Source organism: Ixodes scapularis, unplaced genomic scaffold, assembly GCF_016920785.2.
Source record: "Ixodes scapularis isolate PalLabHiFi unplaced genomic scaffold, ASM1692078v2 PGA_scaffold3__209_contigs__length_174095766, whole genome shotgun sequence".
Lineage (NCBI taxonomy): Eukaryota > Metazoa > Arthropoda > Arachnida > Ixodida > Ixodidae > Ixodes > Ixodes scapularis.
The window spans coordinates 69,155,883-69,177,781 of record NW_024609868.1 but is presented as its reverse complement, the minus strand read 5'-3'; the positions used below and the strand labels follow the sequence as shown (position 1 = coordinate 69,177,781).

At 42.8% G+C, this 21,899-nt stretch overlaps 1 protein-coding gene across 1 annotated transcript in view; it reads right to left on the bottom strand.

Annotated features, from left to right (window-relative positions):
• The window catches only part of LOC120841605 (nose resistant to fluoxetine protein 6-like), a 47,428-nt gene extending 35,472 nt beyond the window's left edge, over nt 1-11,956 (bottom strand). Inside the window, exons 1-3 of the mRNA XM_040501698.1 lie at nt 11,362-11,956; nt 10,768-11,058; nt 10,306-10,569 (exon numbers count right to left, since the gene is read on the bottom strand). Coding sequence (XP_040357632.1) covers nt 10,306-10,569; nt 10,768-11,058; nt 11,362-11,956 — 1,150 coding nt within the window. The remainder of the gene's footprint in view (nt 1-10,305; nt 10,570-10,767; nt 11,059-11,361) is intronic.
• Between the last annotated feature and the right edge of the window lie 9,943 nt (nt 11,957-21,899).

Here is a 21,899-nt window from a genome sequence, read left to right as displayed (position 1 = left end):
TTATTGTTGCGGGTTACCGTAATCGGTTCACTACAGTGGGTGTGAAACTTAAAACCAGTTAATGGGGAAGTATTAACAGGGCCAATTACGCAATCCCAAGAGTAAGGCTGTCTGAGCTTCTATATTTTAGAATGAATACCAATGAAGGTAGGTGTGTTAGCAAAAACTATCAGAGATCCACCCGCTTAGACGTAGAATAAATTCAAAAACGGCCACTCACCTCCCCAAAATGATAATGTTTGGTTGTCCTAAGCGCTTCAAAATGGTATCACATCAGCAAAAAAAAAAAAAAAAAAAAAAAAAAAATGCCTTTACATTGACGTAAATCTGACGAAGGAAGTTAAATTCCTCAGTTTCATTTTCGTAACGTTTATTAATGGCATATAATACAAATATTTTTACAGCTCTTGCGAATGCCTGATGACGCTTCTTTCTAAATATGAAAGACAAAGCGGGGAAGTGGCAGAGGCAAGCGCTCGGCCCACTTTCTGCCTTCTCCTTCTGCATATGGCGACTTTAAAAGGTTGAACCAACTGTATGCTGTGAGTGGCCGGGTAATCAACGGTGACTGCTGATTAGAGCTGTTTCGTGCCGAGCGACCTTCAGATCTCTTCGAACAAAATATTATCGAGTGCTTGGCGAAGCTGGGTTTTGTGCCATACGATTTGATCGAAACCCGAGTGCTGATTCCCGACGAAGGTGAAGATGAAGACGTATCCTTCACGAAAACGAAAATAAGTGCGCTCGTTACCGTGTTCGACACTTTTGTTTCGGGGAAGCAAGAAACAACGCCGAGGCACCAGGGTTGCCATCTACGTCACCAACTCGCGCAGAAACTTCAGATTTGGGTTTTAAAACTATTATTTTTGTCGAAATTGTGCAGTTGGCCATCTTTAATTTTTGAGGGTGTCGTTCAGGTATAATTTTAAATTGTCTGGGATACTTCAAACTATGTATGTTTGGTTGTCGGTCCATGGCACTTGAAGCTCCCCTCATTATCTAAACACCGCTCATTAAATGTATGTTGTACTTTAGGTCAGTCTATAGTGCGTGTTTTGTATAGTGTTTACACGTTATAGCACCGTGTTTTACATGTAGTGTACGCGCGCAAAATATTTTTAGACATGTCCAAAGGCAAGATAACGTAACAAGGACATTGTTATAAATTTCCTTAATTGACGTCATTTTTAAACTGGCTAATGTTTGAAATTTTTGTGATTTAAAAAAATATCGCAAAAAATAGATCGTGAATATGCCACACAATAGAAGATAGGACATCATAAATGACGTTAAATGGTGAAATCTTGTGTTCACGAAATATTACAGAATCCCACACTTAGAAAAAAAGAAGAAATTGCAAAATATCGAGCACGGAAAAAAAGATATACAGATAGAATCAAGGTTTTTTTATTAAATTTTACAGAAAGAGAAGTTGATTCTGTCAATAAAAAACCCATATACTTGGGAGCTATTAAGAAAAGACGACCAAATAAGAACAACGTGGTCCGAACTAAAGCTATGATTGGGATGCCAGATTATGGCTCGTAGGCCTCGTCTTGATCACATAATAAGATTACGAATACATGCAATGAATTTGCCTTAGGAACATCTACCACAACTTTAATCTTGTGTCACTTATCCGCATTTCCCGGTGCCGTTGGTAAAGATCCAGACTGGCTGTCTCAAGACGGCGAACAAACGGGTCATTGATCCCAGGTGGCCCCGCTAGTTATTGCCTTTTTGTAGTTCTAGCACGATACCGGTCCTGACACTTGACATTATAACCTCAAATACGGAGGGAAATAAACGTTGTTTACTCGTGGATGAAGCGGCGGTTGTACGATGGCGTCATAATTGACTGCAAGTGTCCGCATCGCCTCTTGCATTCTTACGTAGTCGTAGCGCGTTCCGCTACGCCCTGTGTAAATTGTTCTCTCTAGGAAGTGAGTGTGAATGCAGCACGTCGACGACGGCCCGGTTTTTGGACATCCACAGGTTCACGATGTATGCCCCCATGCAGAACGACAACAATACGGTTTGAAATGCATAGCACTCAAAGGGCGAGTTCATTGCGCTTTCGTGCGTGCGGTATGTAGCCTCAATGGTGATGTCACTCTGAAGACGTCACGGTCTTCATGTGAAGTAATCAGCGTTCTAAGAAGTTCACCGTGGATTCATCACGTGAATACCGTTATCACGTGGCGGCGTTGACGTGACGCAATCAGCGTGACCGTCATCGCGTGATACAATGACGTCGCATATGACAGTGACGCCACGTGACAAAAAGACGTCACATGCCCTGACGTCACGTCACGTGACACTGCGACGTGAGGGGACACCATGACGTGTGTAAATGCCGTGCAGTAGAACGTCTTGAGGAAATACCAGACATGCGGTGTTTTACGTTGGAGCACACGTTTTTCACGACTCCAGCAAAACGTACGGCATCTCGTGGGAAAACACTGAACTGAAGAAAACAGTTTCTTTCCCGATTTTTGTTTGTCCCTTGTGGCTTCCGTGATTACATGTGGTCTGCGAATGGAGCGATAGAACACTTGTTCCGGTAACACTGTTGTTATTGTCGTATAAGCGTGTTGTCCTGGTCACCCTAAACGCAACCTATGACACAGCGCGAACCAGACATTGTGCGTTTGTCAACATTCATCAGCCCTGCCATCCTTCTATCGCCCCGCCGAAGAACGTCAAGCCTCTGGAAGCTCTTTTACGCCAACACATCGTCTCAGGTTTGTAACGTACGAACAAAGATCAGGGAAAATCATTTTGAGTTACATGCTTGCATGCTGAAACGCGAACGTTGTGCGCTGAGCAGCCACATGGCACGACGCGACCTATCTAAGACCGCCATATTTGCCCTATTGTGGCGACCCCTGTAAGTCGCAGGAGTCGCGAATATAACCACAGCCCCTTACAAGAGTTTGATAGAAATATAGAGACTGGCTATGACGGCGTCCGAATGTATGGCTTCACAGCATGTACTTCACAGACCTCACAGCACGTTCTTGAAAACTACGTGCCTAACGGGTATCTTTTATTAAACATATAAAAAATGCACGATTCACTTATAAGAGTCCTTGTTGCGTTCCTATCGTCCCATTTACGGATGTTTTTTGAGCGCATCAATCAGGCGTGTGCTGAACTAAAAGTGACCCTTAACTGTCGGATGAGAGGTTAATCGTATTCACGTGACATATGAGAACGGAGCTATTTTGCGATGATACAGAACCTCTCCCCCCTCTCTCTCTCTCTCTCTCTCTATATATATATATATATATATATAAAACTGAGAAGAAAAAAACCCTTAGTGAAAAACAGCAACAACGGACGATTTAATCTTCGACGTTTCGGCCGGAGTCCGGCCTTCGTCAGGAAGTCTTTATATATATATATATATATATATATATAAAGACGAACACAACAAGAGAGGGAAGAAAGAGAAGTTTGCCTTGTCTTGGTCGACTGCGTTTCAGTCTGATAAGCAAACGAGAAAAAAAGGCAGACGCAATCGCGCGTAGAGCACTTTGCACATATTGAATGAGAAAAATTCACACAAAAAATGTTATACTTTTAAGGACGTAAGAGTTTTCAAGAGACTTACACCCATGACTACACCAAAACAAGACTCTGAGTTTGATTTTCAGTACACCACTTGACAATTAATCATGGGGAACAATAAAAGGATCCCAGAGAATGGCAAAACGGGGAATGCGATTAAGCCAACAATGTGACGCGCTTAGGGACAATGCGCAAAACGTTGCGCTTATTCATTGTCACTGCGTACATCATATTTTTTTTATCTAATCGCGTTATGAGCTTTGTTTGTCATGTGCTAAGATTCTTCTATTTTACGCCGTGATTCGTTGTCTCGCGTTCTGCAGGATAAGTAGCTCCCAGATCATTTTCTTTATGTGTATACACACTTTCAGTCGACTTATTTCGAGTAATACACCTTTTTCAATCGAAAAAAAAAAGAACACTCTTCAACTTGAAAGGGTGTGTGTAGGGTGCTATGGTGAAGTTAGTTGAACACCCTATTAGAAAGGTGCTCGCCGCATGAACACCAGTTTCAAAAAGCTTTAGCGTAGGTTGCGACTATGTCGAATAATGTTAGCTTGTAGTTCTTGCTTGTTATATGAAGGTGCATTTATTGAACTTAGATATATTGTACCTTACATAGAATATTGACGAAAGCAAAACAACATACGTGTAGCCTTCGTAATTTTCGAGCGGGTCGCCTGCAAATGAGTGTTTTGGATTGTGGAGTACGCATAAGGAGGTGAAGCATTCAAGAGGGTCGTGATTCCTCTCTCGTGCTTGATTCATTGCGTCAGCATTCGCTGCTTCTGTGCACCTGAGCACTGCATGTGGTGCTTGCTGCTTGTAAATTTGTTGCTGCTAAAATATCCCTAGAGGCTGCTAAGACCCCCAGCCTATAATTTTTGGGGTTTTCACCAGAATCCTAAGGGTGCTGCCGTAACATATTTGGGGCGTTACAACGACGGAAGATATTGTTACAGCCTCATAATCAACTGCACCCTAAAGATGTTGCAATTGATTTACACTTATAAGGGTGTAAAGCTTTTGGCTTGTTCAAAGCATTACTTGCCAACGGGTGAAGATAAATCGAATCTTGCGTGAATATGAGATGTTTGCTTCGTTCGTACGTGCTTGCGAACAGATAGTCAAATTCCTAGAAGAAATGCATAAATCAGTAAGGAGAGACGCTGCACTTATCTGTCGTTTCATCTGGTTCTCGCTGTAAACGTCCGCGTTAATCTTCTTAAATTACCCAAGGGGATTACCACGCGGGTATCTAGATGACATCCTTACATTCTATTAAACTGGTTAGATCGAGCTAATGAATTCGTTTTTACAGAAAAAGAAAATATGGTAAAAGGCGAGTTCTTGGGTTGATAATTTTAACCGACATAGCTCAGGAATGTTTAGAAAAGAAAATTGAAATAATGTACGTGGGCGGAAGACGCGCGCGGGAGTAGCTCACGGTGCGCTCATTGTTCAAATCTCGAGCAGCTCTAATCGGCGCAGATTTTTCATATCACGGCTTTGTTGGCGCTTCCTGTGCAGACCTCAGATGCATATGTTTTTTTATGCAATACTTCCGGGTGGCTGTCACGTTTTAGCTCTATTATGCGGTCAGTTTAGGACATGAAGCTTTTTTTTATATCTTTTTTGCATGGGTTGCACGAAGAAGTATTTTCTTGGATCACGAAAGGGCACTTTGGAAACTGCAGAAAAGGATAATACAAATTAACGAACGTTTCAGCGAGCGCGACAAGGAGAAAGGAATGTCTAACTTGAAAGTAGTTTTATTGTGCTTTGTGGACTAAATGATTTGATATACGGGATGCTTAATTCTAATTCGAACAAATAAAAAATAAACAGGGGGTGATGGTTGGACGAGTTTTCTCTTCACCATGCAGTGATGAGGCTCGGCGTACATTAGATCAGGAAGCAATGGTCACGGAAAGTTTACTAATGAGCTAAAATATATAATTTTTAATTATTGATTTTAGAGGTTACGTTGCAATTGCAGATTGACGTCAATTACTAATACAAACCAGATCCATTTCAAGAATTTGCGAAAAGGTAATGCTTTTTAATACAATAACCGATCAAGTTCCACGTTTTTTTTTTGCTCGATGAAAACAAAAATTGGGGTTTAAAAGAGCGCTGCAAGACCTGTCCCCAATGACGCGTGGAAGAGTGATGTAGTGGTTTCAATCATGTTGTGTCTATTTCGGCAGTGCCGAAGACACAAGTGACTACGTGACTGAAACGACTACGTCGCTCTTTCAATCGTCATTGTCGGCAGGGCTTGCAAGGCTCCTTTTTAAGCGAACTCTTAAATCGGGTGAAAAAAAAAAACGTGAACATTGAACGATTAATATCTTATAAACCAGTACCTTTTGCTCATTCTTTAAATTGGTCTTATTTCTAACAGTAGTTGCCGTCAAAAATGCGATTCCAACATGACCCCTAAAACGAACAACTAAAAAGTTAATGAACAGAGTTTTGTTAATTAGTAAACAAAGCATGACGATTTTTCCATCATATAATGTCCGCCAAGCATGATAAATACATGGCAAAGAGAAAACTTGCCTAAGCCTTACTCCTTATAAAAAAAATCTGCTCGATTTAACATCGAACACCTTGAATAAATGGCCTTTGTAAATGAAGATATTTCTGTGGTAAAAAAAGTTTTGAAAACTATGAGCTGTAATAATGGTTAATAAAAGATAATGATCGATGTGCTAATAATGAACACATGAAACTCGTAACGTCATGTCAAAATTCGGGAATAAAACTCATCTTCTGTTTTGATTTTTTGTTATTTATATATTTAGCAATTTTTTATATATTTTTGTTTTACTAGATATATTTAAAGCCCTTTTTGTAGCGTGTCATCATTAGGCCGATGTAATTTCTCGTTCTGTTATGGCATTGTGCATGGAATGATTGAAACTTTACGTTGCTAAAAAAAGTAACAGCTCGCCCAAGGAAACAACAACAACCAACAGTGAATTTCTGGCAGAAAAGTGACAAGAATAATGGGAGGAGTTTGTCATTATTTTTTTACTTTAGTCGGATAAAATTAAATTAAAATATATCGTATCCGTAATTACAGTTAGTACGCAGGCGAGCTGGTGGAAGTTTACCATGATGATTTTAACCCAAGACCTGGACAGAAAGAGGAAACGTTTTTACAGTGCAAGAGAAAATAACAGAGACTAACGACGTCGTCTGTCCCTGTCACATTATCTCCTCCTGTAAAAAGAAAAATTTCTCCTTATGCCCCAGTGTTAGGTTATAATCATCATATTATTCGTCACACTTCGTTTGTACGAAGGGTGTAAATAAAATTTCGAAATTTTTGATTAGTACGATAAAGAATTAGAATTGAGTCAGAGGCCCCTTATATACCAATGAGGTGCATCTTACGGCGTTGGGTAATACTACAGCTCGCTCAATATAGCCACCTGAAAATATAACGCCTTAATTGAAGAACTAAATGCACACACATATTTCATTATCGGTCAAAATGTATCTATCAAAATTAAGGTATACTCTCACTTTGGATTATTCACTGTTTGCACTCCACCCAAATCAACGAAGTGGCCGCACACTATCTTAGCGCTCTTCCGACAGGAAGCTCCTCAATTGTTATCGCTAGACTTTCCAAACACCCGGAAAACACTAAAAATCCGCCTCTTCCTGCTCTAGCTGGACACGGATTGAATGTTTTTTTTTCGAGCAAACAAGAAACAAATAAACAACGAAAGAAAGGGCAGTAGAAGGTTGCCTGCTGGGAAACGCTATCTGTCCCAGATTCGGTGCATTGCGGCACTTTCGCGTGCTTCCTCTAACGACAACGAAGGTATGTAGATGCGAAAAGAGGAAGATGCTAGGCTGCGAAGCACGGGCCAACAACAATCACCATCAACAAAACCAACATTCACTTGTGCATTCAAGAGGATCGCTAGCAATGTTTGTCTCCTGCTCTGTTCTGAGCGGTGCTCGAGCTGACAAATGTAGTGCATATTCTAATCTTTAGTGGCGGTTTGTTATCTTCGTTATTGAAGGAAAACATAGTCGTGACCGCGTCCAATCTTGGCTTGGCTCTTGACCTTACGATTTATTTACGGCCCTGTCTCTATCATAATACTCATTTTCTAGTTATGTTTTGTAGTATCGATCGAATTAAACAATACCTTCTTAACTGGTTATCTTGTTTTCAGTTTTTTTCTCTAATTTGATTGGTCATTTTCACGCGGAGTGTCAATACCATCACTTTCAGCAGGCTACAGTCATTGGTACTTCTCCTCGGCGGGGAGGATGCTCTAAATTACAGATAAAAGAGGAATATGGTAAGCTGTATTATTGTCTATTACAGCAAGCGTTGTAGCGTCAATTTCATGCAATCAATGCATAACCAGTGACTGCATTGGAACGGCAAAACAGCATTTGCGGTTTCTCGCATCTCTAGCACGGTCCTCACGCTTTCAGTTCTGTTTTCATATCATCTTAGGGATCAATGATGGAGCGAATTGAAAGGCTTGCCTAAGACAGTGCGATTGTGCTGGTTATTGTAAAGCAACAATGTAAATTTTATTATTTTTGATTTTATAGTTTTGTAGTCATGGTCTATTACGTCAAATGCCGTGCCGTCATAAAAATTCTGAAATAAGATTATGTTTTGTTAAAAGTGAGTGATATCCATTTGTACAAGAATGTTTTTGCTTTTAAATAAGATAACCGATGTTGACGTTGTGACTTACGAATAACAACTCTAATTGGTAAATACGTTTGTTTTTATTAGTTTTTCAGGAAAATTGTTACACGGGTCTTATTTATGATAGTGCTTTGTTTTGTGCTCGCAAAAAAAAAAACTTTTAAACATAATTGAGTGATAGATTGAGATTCAAGCTTGAGATTGCAATAGAAACTCTTGACTCGTAAACATAATTTTAGTAAGCAAGTCTACAGAAACAGACTTGCTCTGGAGCTCACTTATACTGTTGCGCTGGATAAATATCCCTGACGCACGGTGACTAGTGCAATGAATCCTAAAATAAAACTAAACTGCTAAAACATTTTTAGAGTGCCTGGATGGATTATGTATCTCAGAGGACAAACTCCCCCCCCCCCCCCCCCCCCCCTTTGAAAACAAATAATCTAGAACAATAGTTACTTCGTGAGACTATTTAAGAATGATCTTAAAACCAGTGTTTATTGTGAGGTCGACGTCTCAAAATAGAAGCATGTTTTAAAATCGCTCTTAACACAAAATACGTTTTGCGTCGTGAACATTGAGGTACATGTACTTTTAGGCAAGTTTATTTTGCGACAGACTTGCCCTATCTAGGTACATTAAAACGTATGTTTAAGAAGTGAAGTTTCCTTTTAATGTTTGCAGATGTGACGTACCTTTCTAAATGTCAGCTCCCACGCTAACCGAAAGAAATCGCTTTATGCTACGGAGGCATAAAACAAGTCTGTTGACGCACCAACAACGGCCTTTGATCGAAATTATGTGAGATTTCTCCATCTAATAATGTACGACCCAAATAGTGGACAAAAACATCGCCTAATTTCGGCACCGACTAGCCTTTTTTTTCACACTGCAAAAAGCTTGCACGAGCACGATTATGGGAAGTCCATAAGAATTAGTATTCCACACGACTCGCAGGGAGGCATGCTTCGAGAGCCCTTGGGCTCCAAGAACGAGATCTGCGAATTCAGCACCTGCACAACATTCTCGTCTTGTTTTATGTAAGTAAAAAAATACAGAAAAAAATGTGCCCTGCACAACGCCTGCGTATGAAGAAACCTAGCGGCCGGTGGCCCCGTTCAAACAACAGGCAACGACACTTTCATTAAGAGCCCTCGAAGGTAAACCAGGTGTGTGGGATATCACGTCGCTCGAAAAGTGTGCTGAGCTACTTTCCTCTTCGAACAGGCTCTATGGAATTACGCAACTCGTCTACTGAGTTTGACCGTGACAGAGTGCACTGATATCTCTGCTATCTATTGCACGTTCTGCGAGAACTATGCTGGGTATTCAAGCTCCGCAAAAGAAGGGTTTTGAGGGGTTTTTTTTGCTGCTCGCCTTGACGCATCTGGAATTTTATTTTTTACTTTTTTGTAGGAATGCAAAAATAGCGCGTATATTTAGGGCTAAGGGTTTTCCGTAGACGGAATGGCTGGATAGTGGGATAGCGTCGTATGGGAGTTAGCTTGTGTTCGGAGACGAGAGATTCAGATCGTGAAAATCAAATAAACAATAAGCATCGCATTGTTTTATGTGGCCGGTTTACGTACAATTGGTGCGCTTTTTACGGGTAAAACAAATATATTTTTTGTTATTTGAATTCACATGATTTATGAGCTACAAAAATAATTCCTGCATTCCAGCTGTCTAGCAAATGACAGAGAAAAAAGGTGCCATGATGTTTATCGTACTTTGTAGTTTTATTTATGAACTATAATCAAAGATCACGGCTAAATTATAAGTACATACGTGAGACTAGAAAGGTGGATACAAAAATACGAGGTTCCCCCAGATAAGAAATAAACTACCGAAAAGAGTCAACCTGACAGACTTAAAGGTCACAAAACGAAGGTTGGGCCGTTTTAAGTGTATATAATTTAGAGCGACACCTAAAAAATAAGTCGTGCACAACGACCAAACAAAAACCCAAAACAGAAATAAATGACCAACTAAAACCGAAGTTTCGCGCTCGCACGCAAAGGAAAATTATGACTTACACCTGAGCGCCCAAGCGTCCTGTCGACGAATCCCTTGGTACAGTTTCCACAGATGGGTGACGCAGTCTGAGGTAAGGTTTCCGTCGCCCAAGAACCGCGTGGCCACCGGCAGTAACCGGCTGGTGAGCTGGTTCAAGAAATCGTTCACCTCCGGTTGGTAATCCCTAGTGGTGGTCGGTTCCGTCGCTACCTCAGTCGTTGTCGGGTCCAGGCTGGCCTCCGTAGGACCAAGATCCTCCACCTCTCGCGTTCCATTCTCAAATACTGCATTTGAAGTTTCTACAGGGTTTGTTAGCGATATGGTTAGATTGCTTTTGGTCACAGGTGCAGCGGAGACAACAGGAGCTGTAGTGTTTGTTGTTATGGGCGTCGGTTTAGTAGAAGTCTTAGTAGCAGACGCCTCAGTTGACACGGCAAGAGCAGGAGACGAAGTGGCATTAGCAGGTTTAGCAGAAGGCTTACCAGTAGACCCCTTTGTTGACACTGCAGCAGCAGGAGGCGAAGTGGGATTAACAGGTTTAGCAGAAGCCTTACTTGTAGACGCCTTCGTTTGCACGGTGGGACGTGGTGTAGTTTTAGCGGTGCTACGGGACGTTGTGGCTGTGGAATTGGAAGAAGACTTTGTGCTATTACCACTCTTCGATTTCGGTTTCGTAATTAGAAATCCGCTCTTCTTAGGAATAGCCTTGGGAGCCATCTCTACTTGTACATTCGCGGTGACTATCACAATTTCTGTCGCTGCGGCGTTGGCATCTGCGGGATCGGAGCTGTTGGTTACAGATGTAGCCGTTGCTGTGGATGTCCTGGGGTCTGCGGTAGGATCCGTCTGGGAAAACACTGCATCCGCTTTCATGGTGGTAGTAGCATCCGTGGACGAAATTGGAACGTTGGTGGACTCAATTGCCACTGACGTAGTGCTGCTCGTTGGTCCTGAGTCAACATCAGAAGCAATCGTTGTTGCCGACGCGTCAGCAAGCCCCGTCTTTGTGGAATCTGTTGTTTGGGATTCGACAACTCCCGATTCCTCAGCGTTGATATCGGGGCTGGCTCGCACACCTTCCTTTGGAAGCGCATTGCCCACTTCGGAGTCAGCGATCACTTTCGCTGGTGTGACTGTCGAGACCGTACGTTGATCCGTTTCCGGTGGTTCAGACACTGTATCGCTATCATCCACATCATCCGTAGAACCATACTCATCATCCTCCTCTTCCTCAGACTCCTCGTCTTCGGGGGTCGTCCTGTTGCCACTTGCTGATACAGACGCGACTAAGTCGAGTATACTCGTCGTGCCCTCAGCGTTCGCGGCAGCAGCTTCCGTCGAATCATCGTAATCCTCAAGTTGAACACCACTCGTAACCGGCAACCGTAGCTCCGACCTCTGCACTGGCGCGCCGCCGTCATCGCCGCGGGAAGTCGAGACGTCCTTGACAGCTGTCACTTGTCGATCATCACTGGCCATAGACCTCGTAGCACTGCTCTTACCTGCGGACCTGCCGACGGGCTCGTCTCTCAGAGCCGCAGAAGAGGCGATTCTCAATCCCCAATGGGCTTCATCCGGCGTCCCGCGATCCGGCAGGCTCAGAGCGGACGAAGCGGCGGAGACGCAGAGAAGCGCCAGGAGCGAGCAGGTTGCGGCGGACGTCCATCCCATCGCGGAAGAGCGTGCGTTACCCACGGAGCCTGCTCAGTCTTTGGAATCAGCGGCGCTCTGCATCGGTTTTCGTGGCGAGCGGCTCGCTGGTAGGCAGGTCGGCGAAGCTCGCCACCCGTTCCCCCGCGGGGGGAGTCGGCCTAAATTCCGTAAGGCCGCCGTTTGCTCGCCACGCGGTTTCTCTCGCACTTGCCGCTCGATTTCGCGCCGGATGCCAGAGATTCGCGCTGCGATAAAATGGGAAGGACTTTCGCCCCGCCGGGGTCTTGCAGGTGTCGTTGAACGGGCGCTGTGGTCGGGACGGCCCGGCAAGGGCATGACGCCGCGATTTGACGCTCGGGACATCTTGAGCGGCTTCGGCGTGGACGAGTCCATGAGAGCGTGTCCCAGTCGACTCGGGGTCGACCTGGCGAGGGGAAAGTGGACGAGCGGACGCCGGCTGGTCGGTCGCCCGGTTGGCGACACGCGTGACACTGTGTTGACAGCGTTGCGAGCTTGTCGGTTAATTCTCCGCGCTCCCGGCATTCGGGTGTCTCTAGGTCGCTCGTGGTGAACTCAATGAAGCACGGCTTCCTTTTGCTTTTTTCCTTGGCCGCTGCTGGGGGTTTTGAGGATGGAAGGAATGACACAGTTTTGAGTTTTGTAGGACGGGTCGTGAAGCTAAGGGATGGGAGACAGTGCTATCAGTGGTGTCATGAAAGAGTAAAAAAAAAAAACAATAAAAATTGTAAAAATAGCATGAATGGAAACGTGCGTTTCTCTAGTGAAAAGCAGGCTGCGTCAAGGTATTTTTTTCGTATCTATGATATCCATGCGGACGATTACATTGATATGTTTGGGACTCCCAAACTTTGTTGATATGACTAGAAATGCGTAAAGGCAAAGAACGCACTAGACGGGACAAAAACAGTTCGTTCCAATCTTTCTTATCTATAGTGATACTGTGCAGTTTCATTGAAACATGTTACTATGTATAGTGCCTACTTAAATAAATTCGAAAATTTAGTAGTTAAGCCATATAGTGCTATTTTTTTCCCGATCGTCCTTCCACTTGCTCTGTTGTTCGCTGTAGACTAACAAAAGCTCAATGTTTTTTTTACTGGGTTTCAACTTGCTGTGGCAATGCACTAAAAAATACGGGAGCCCGTGCTTGGGCGGTAATAAAAGCCGCTCACTTGCACTCCTCCTTTTTCTGGAAACATAACAGAAAGTTTTTTTTTTTTCTAGTACAACCTTTATCGCGGCAAGTGAAACGAATGAAGGCTTCTTAAAACGCACAAAGAAGCCTTTGAGTGATATTGGCGTAGCTTACATGCTCAGTCTGAAGTGTTCCTTCTTTTGAATCGTCTTTCCATTTGCTCCGTTGATCGCTGTAGAATAACAAATGCTCAATGGTTCTGTACTCGGTTTAAAAGTTTTATGGAAATGCTCTGAAAGCTGCGGGAGTTCGTACTTGGGCGACGAAAATTGCCGCGTACCCGCACTTGTTATCGCTCCGGAAATGCAACAGAAAGATTTTCCCTGATATAAGCTTCATCGTCGCAAAAAAAAAAAAAAACAAGAGCAAAAAAACAAAAAAAACAAAAAACAAAGAAAAACGAACCAATACATTTTAGAATGCAGGAAGAAACCGTTGACGGATCTTGTGGTAGCCTATACATTTCTTTAAGCAAAAAATTATGCACGACAAATCATTCTAGGTTTATAGAATGTGATATGGATTATTTGAGAAAATGTATTCAGAAGGAGTTATTCCCCCCGTAGGAAGAATTTGAGCGTCATGTTTATTATGCCCAGTGTCATTGGTTTTTCAGCGATACGAAAAAAGAAAGTGATAATAGTGCTAGTGGCGCTGCGGTCTTTCGGTATTCATAATTACATTCGAGGCTAAGTGTGTTTCTCAAAACATTGTTAATACGCCCTGCTGAGTCATACTTACTAGCAAGATGTGTTCGGGTAAACATATTTGCTACTCCAACATGGACTACAAATTCAATTATGGGCGAACGAAAGTCAACAAAACGACTTAAAGTACTTTTATTCAAAGATCACGAGCAAATTATGAGCGAGAAAACATCGGTTGATAAGAAAATAAATTATAAAAGCACTTATAAAAGTCAGTCTGGCTTGCTTTAAACTTCAGCATGAAATATGATAATCTGCTGAGATCTTTAGGCGGCGTGTTAAACTTTCAGGAAAGTGAAAATACTGCATTAAAACTTTGGTTTGAGCTGTTTTTTTGATAATTATAAATTTTAAAGTGCGCAAAAGAGACGAGAACCAGTAAAAAACACGGACGACATGGACAGGCGCTGCGACTGTGCGTGTCCGTGCGTGAGGTACTGTTGTCGAAACCAACGCAAACACAAACCGCGAGGAGCGGGGAAGGGCTTCCTTTGTTTTTGATGTCTAAAAAAGTAGCACGTCGTCCTCAAAATAAACAAATAAAAAACAAAAAAAAACAAAAAAACTAGCATATAAAAAAAATCCCAAGAAAACAAGCATTCAGGAAGCCCAGAACAAAGTGAGAGTTGTACTCTGGGAAAATGCTCGGCAATAACTGCAAGGGAAGCGCGCGCACACTAGCGCTCTGCGAACACACTAAACTGTTGTCGGCGCTTCGGACGGGCCCTCCTTATTTCGTGCATCGGCGCTACTTGGGAAATAATCAGCATCTTCCAATGTGCAACACTGAACTTCCAAAATTGTATCAATGGACGAGGTGAGCGAACCGTTGTTTGTCACTTGGTCTACGGGCCCGACCGTCAGTTCACGCAATCGCCGGTGTGCCTTCATTCCCACAGGTGATTCCGTGGATGGTTCAGCCGGTGGAGACGACCTGCCGCTTGCTTCTCTCGTCGCAGATGCCGGATAATCCACGGAGGCTTGCCGACTTATTGCGAACAGATGCAGCGACAGATCGGAGTTTGTGGGGTCGGGGAAGTGCACGATGGTGGGTTCAGTGACGTAATCTTCCACCAATCCTTCCTTGTTGTGGATGTTTTCCGCTCGTTTTTGGCGGAACTTCTCATACTCCTGTGACAAGAAGTCCGACGCCAGATTGAGGAGGTTGTTGGTGGGCGCTTCGTACTGTAGATGCACCAGAAAGGAGAGGAAGAAGCTGATGGCTGCTACACCCAGCGCATCCTTGACCTGAAATAGAAACCACATGCTAGGTTAAGGTACACGCCCTATTCATATACTTATTATGTTTAGAATACGCTTTCTTTCCGGTGACGCCGCTTGATTGATGAATTCTCACTCTTGGAACCAGTGGTGACTGACAGCTTCCTTAAGTATTTTTAATTAATGTCATAGAAGACATTATGGTCTGCCTCAAGAAAAAAGACGCCACCTGTCATCGCTGCGGCGGGTACATGTATAAGGTAGCTATTTGTTAGTGATTTCTAGTTCCAATGTTTACCAGCCGGCGACTTGGCGCTTATAAGCGTTATCGCCCATGGAGTTTACTGTCGCCAACATGTCTCACGCTCAAGTTCGCTGAGAAATATCCGAGTCCATGGAATATATTTAGTAATTAAGGTCAAGGAAACACGTTTGACAACGTTAAGATTACAGATTACACACCAGCAAAAATTTGCGCTCAATAGTCACCGACAGGGTGAGAGCGGCAGGAAGGAGCTTCAGTTGTCCCGCCTTTAGAGCGACCTTTCTACGTTCGACAAAGCTTCGCCGTCTCGTGCCCCTCGAACAAGCGTCTCGCGCGTTCAAAAGACACGCACTGAAGTTCACATTTGAGCATTGGCTACTAGATTCTCGTAAACGCGGCGCATAAAATTTCAGTAATTTAATCTTATATTTCGTTATATCTCAGTTACTTGTTCTGCATTTCTCTGGGCAAAGAAGACTATATATGGCCACTATTGAAAACTCGCAATGTCTGTTGGAACTTCGAATCGCTTTTGGCAGGTGACGTTGAAACGAGATGTTATGAAGATATTGTTTTGAAACATGTTTGAAACGAGATGTTCTGCAAAGATTGTTTTAATACTTTTGAATAAAAAAGCCGCTTACAACTCTCTGTAACGCCCATTTAGAGCGCAGCTTTTGAGGAGGAGGAGGGGAAGGTACGGAGTGGGGGCTATGCCCTTCCTCCTCTCCTGCTCGCCCCCATTCAGGGGAAAATCTCCGGTAAATTTAGCGGGGAAATTTGTCCGCCACATTTTGCGAAGAAAATTTTCCGCTACATTTAGCGGGGAAAATTTTCCGCTAAAATTATCGGGAACAAATGTTTGCTAAATTTAGCGGGGACAATTTTCCGCTCGATGTAGCAGGGAAAATTTTCCGCTCGATTGAGCGGAGAGTTTTTTCCGCTAAATTTAGCGGAAAATATTTTCCGCTAAATCGAAAAATTTTCTGCTAGAATCAGTGGGAAAATTTTTCCGCTAAATTTAGCGGGGAATATTTTCCGCTAAATTTAGCGGGGAATATTTTCCGCTAAATTTAGCGGGGAAATTTATTAATCACGTACCGTGCGGTTACGCCGACGCCGACAACGCCGCTCAAGCCGGAAGCGGGCGCCTAATGTTCGCAAGTTCAGACTGGAAACGGATTCGCAAACGCGAAGCGGATCCGCGCGTTTTCAACCGCAAAGTGGCTAGGATCGAGTGGGTTGTAGCGCGTTTTGCCAACCGCTTCGGGACCGATTTCTCCCAACCGCTTTCACGAACCGCAAAGTGGCAACCAATCACAACGTGACGCTGACGTGACGTCAGTGCCTTTCGAAACAAGATGGCACCTGTCGCTGTTGAGGCGTCCAAGGCGCTGTAGTCATAGCTTTCGACAAATTAACGGAGAAACTTGATGTTCACGTCCGTCACTTGAATCTGCCGCGAAAAGAATTGACTCGGTAATTTTAATGGGCTTCGCACCGGTGATTTAGTTCGGGTAAGAGTTTGTTTATTATTCCGGGTGCCACTGCCCAAGCTTGCTGCCTAGTTAGTCTCTGCCCGTAAAACGTCAGAATCCGCCCCTGATCGACCGAAATGTCAGCTTTTCTACCCACTAAGATAGCCGATTGAACTATTGAAAGCTTTCGACGCCCTGCATGATCACCACGAAAGCCGATAGAGACGTTGTGAGCTTGATTGCGTAGCCAACGCACTACCGCTGAGGGGGCAGGGTACCTTCGCTGGCTCGACCCATAATGTTTACTCCTAATCAAAGAAATAAAGGGAACATACCCAAGAAATAAAGTGTAGATACCAGACAATGCAGAGGTAATCCATACGGCGTTTATTTGAGCTGAATGTAAAAAAAAAAAAACAAAAAAAAAAAAACGGTAGACTCGATTGACGAGTGAGTGACGAGAGCAGAGTCCGCCACCAACGAAGCCACGCACGACCGGCTAACACCAAACACATTCCCTCGCACCACGGTCCACCCCACCGCTCACAACTTCGGAAATGATAAGAGCGAACAACGAAGGGGAAAAACTGGCCCTCTATCCCGAAAACAAGGTCAGCTATATGTGCGGGAAGGGTCCACTTCAAAGAAAGGTCGGGGGCACCCTGTGCTGAGCCAGCAAGGCGCGCGGGCTTTGCTTGTGGGCGAAGTCGAGGGAATCACAGGTGAGTTTGGCGGGTCCGTTATTCCTTTTTCGCTGTCTGAACTCCTGATGCGTCCGAACATCCCGGAGAAAAATCTTCCGAGTGCCAAAATAGCAAAAGTATGGCTTTGGATCTTGAATTAAAGTGGATTCTGGATTGTAAAACAGGTCTGCCAAACGCAAGTCTCAAAAGATCACGCGTGATCGCCAAGAAACCGCCAACCGCCTCTCGGTGTGTCTGAACGGGGTCGCTCGCGAACCGCATCCGCAACCGCTTTGCGAACGCGGATCCGCTTCCAGTGTGAACACGACATAAAAGCTGCGCTCTAATATTAGGACTGCTGTGTGCATTTGCGCTGAGGCTTAGAGTATTGAAAATACTTTAAGGCGATATTAATTGTTAGAAATACAAAGTATTAGCTCTGTATTCATTTAGTTTCATTGTTGTTATATTGGCTCAGACGCATACTGCACACAGCGTAGGAGTGCATTCCAGTATAGCATCACTTTGATTTTCAAGCAGTTGAGTCACCAACGTAACGGGCACTCGAACACTAGTTGAGAATCGAACCTTAAAAGGTTAAAAGAGCGCAAAAAACGACGGACAGGGTAATGAAGGACACGGAGAGAGTGCAGCGCTCTGTCCGTGTCCTTCTTTACCCTGTCCGTCGTTTTTTGCGCTGTTTTAACCTTTTAAGTATGTCCTACAAACTCGCCCAGGCTTCAACTTTAGAATCGAACCATCAGTACCCAATTATTTTTAGGTGTACTATTAGCTAATATTTGCACAGTTGGTTTGTTTCACCAGGTGGGCTACGATACATGCCGCTCTTAGCGCTGCCTGGTTAGTGCGCGTTCTCGACGAGAATAATTTAGTCAATGTGATCCCAAATAAGGCCCACGCTATTTTAACTTTAACTGCAACATCATTGCCAGACGTTAGAGCACCTCTGTGCATAAATAATGTAATATTTCCCGTTGCTGCCGCCGGATGCTATCATGCCCCCGCTACAATTCTAGTGAGTGGAAGGTAAAAGGCAATACATATAATAGGGAAATAAGTACCATTTATACTCTATTATATATATATGAGGTTTATTACTCTATGGTTATTACTGAAACGTATGTTCTAATGACGGCTAAAGACAGTCATTGAAGCGCAGCGTAGAAGAGCGTTTGTACATCCTTTCATTTAAGTGGGGTTTCCGGGTATGAAGTAACGGCAAGGTGAGGGAGTCAAATTATTTTGTTCGTTTGCAAAGTCATCGTCAATGAAAGGGGAACAATTAAAGACAACCCTCTTTGAAAAAGAAAAAAAAAAACAGGTTGCAAGGGAAAAAAAGAAAAACACAGACCAACAACTCATTTTAGTACGCAAAGATGAAGACATTTTTTATGAAATGCACCATGCCGGGAGGCTAAAATAATTTCACGCATGAGTACTTTTTAAAGTAAAAATATATTTATGGGGCTTGCGAATGGTAAGATGTTGAGATATTGTTTTATTTATTCTTAGAGAGACTATTAAGCATACATGAGAATCAAACAACTAACAAAATGCAAGATGTGGAGCGTGAAATTCAGTTGGCGCGAAATTAATTTGTATTTCATTTTACTAAATAATGACAGTAAAAAGCCCTTTATATTTAACCTCGACGGAAAAAAAAAGACATAACCAGTTGTATTTTATGACATTTTGTGTTTTGAAAAAAGTAAAAACCGAAACGGTTTTTTTCTTGTGCTGAATAAGTCGAGCTTTGTACTTGGATTGACATCAGTTTCGTGTTTTTCTTCAGTGCGTTTAAAATGGAAATATAATTTGTTTTGCTGATATTTAAGATTATCAGATTGAAGAAACTTAATGTTTAATGTAAACAAACAGATGAACAATCTGCCGGTCCATACCTGCTTGTTTTCATTTAAAGGTTTTTGTGTTACTTTTTGTTACGTCAGTTAGTCAATGCACACTTTATATTCCAATTATATAGCCGCAAACCACTGGTTGAAGTTCTTTTGTACAGCATGCGAAGCAAGTCCCTCACACACAAAACATTTTTATTACTAATTTGCATTGGGCAAAACAACAAGAACAAGAACAACCACTACCACAACAACAAAGAAGGAAACGGAAATTACCACAATAAAATTATCCGGAGAAAAGCCAATAAAGGCCATACATATCGTTTATTCATTCCAACACGCGGATAATTGAAACCATGATTCCCCCCAATAAAAGAACGAATGAAGTGATTCCCGCCATTAGAACAGAGTAAGTTGAATCGTAAATCAGAAACCGCTCTCATCAAAACAGGGTACAAATTAGAGTTCTCGAAACCGGTCGCTCAAGGCTGCTGGACGGCCTCGTCGGTTCACTAAACAAACAAAACCAATGGCCGGCCAAGCCGTCGGCCCCGCTAGCCCTTAGGGACCATAGCAAATTGTATAGAGACAGTGCATTTTCCGCGCGGGCGGTACTGATTACTGATGTAGACATAGACCCCGATTTTTTGACCGAGCATGTTTAGTTGGGTACGCTAAATATATATATATATATACAAAAAATAAACTAAACAACTTGGATTTCCGTCTACTGTCTGGCCATTGAAGAACGACAGAGTGGATAAACCGTTACCTTTCGGTACCCACGACAACTATTTGGAATTAAAGTTAAGATGACTTGATGCTGACACTGTGCTCGCAGATAATCATGTTGGCTTCTTTTGATGATAACTGCATTTCCAGAGGTGTTTTGTCTTTCCTATTTTGATGCTCTGATCATAACAAAACCTTTAATTTAATTTAAGCTATTCAGCTAAACCAATTTTAAGAAACGTCGAGACAATGGACTACCTTGCATGGCTGTGCACTGAGTAAAAATTGAATTTTGTTAACTTATGACATTTAATTGGTTACTTCGACGGTTAATCAGTTTAGTGTAGATGCTAAAAATTGTTAAGGTATTTAAAAATGATCAATACCAAATTATTGCTTTGGTGAACGCAATTATTGGAATTCACATTGTCCTAGCAATGATGGAATGGCATGTTTTAGTGAAGCCATTTAATTTTATTTATTGGTGTGTTAGACACACATTCAAATGCAAATATAACGTAGATTCCAAAGAAATCTGTATTCTTCGAATTTGTTTTGTAACGAAGAACACACCTGGTGACAATTCCTTTGAGGACCCATTTCTGGCGGATTAATCGATTAACAAATTAGTCCGCGCATAATGCATTAATTGGTTAATCTCACAACTTTAGTGTCTTTTAATTACTACATCCCTTTTACAAGGCAGTAATCAAACTTCAAAGAAAAAATGCCACTTGGTTTTCAGAACAATGGGTAAGTAATTAGCCTATTAGTGGGAACTTAATGCACATACGAAGAATTTGACTTAATAATTTTGTTAATGCCGAGATTTCTTTTTTTTTTTTATCGTAGCCTTCAGTTGTGGCAAGACAATTGAAACAAACTTGCCTTTTGTGTAGGTTAAACGCCCGTCTCCGTGTTTGCTTTGAAACTCCGAGCCATGCAAAACTTATAATCTGAAGACGCACACAATTCTTGGAAATTTAAAAAAATGTTGCTTTAAACTAAACATCGATTAAAAATAAAACACTATTTTTTTTTGTTTGGTTTTGATGATGCATTCCTCAAACCAATCATGGACTGCTCGTTTACTTCCGCGCTTGTTTTTCGCGGCGTGAAACGTTTCAGAAGATTGCATTTTCTAAGAATATACGCGAGAAATACCAACTTGAAAAACACTTTTGAGGATATTGAAGGTGGATTGTTGACTTCTACAATTACATTCTACATAGTGCTGAGCCCTGATTTATCATCCATCAGGCACGGAGACTATTACTAGGAGTAGCCGGGGTCTCTGTGCACCGACGCTCACAGTACCGAAATGTTCCACGTGTATTAATTATAAAGGTATCCATCTCACAGAATATCGTTTGCAATGGCTACGCTAAGAAACATAGAACAAGCTCAGTACTGTTTTAGAGCGCGGCTCTTAGGCGGCCGTTTCGGGCTTGAGCGGCGTCGACGTCGCCGTCGCTGTCGGCGTAACCGCAACGCGTCGGCGTAGCAGGTCGACGTGACTCGTCGGCGTCGCCGTAACCGTAAAGGTGCATTCACACAGCGGATAGACGCGCGTCGTAGGGTGAATTTTTTGTTTATATTTGTATTGAAAAAGTCGCGCGGCCGAGGAGGACGACGCAGGGAGACGACGCCTAGGAACCCAATTTTTCCTTCGACGCGCGCGCTTAAGCCAATCAGAGAGCGTCCGGACGTGACGTGTCGCCCTTTTCCGGTTAGGACATGTCTTCGCTGTTTTTATTTTCAACCCACGATGAAGGTGAAAAG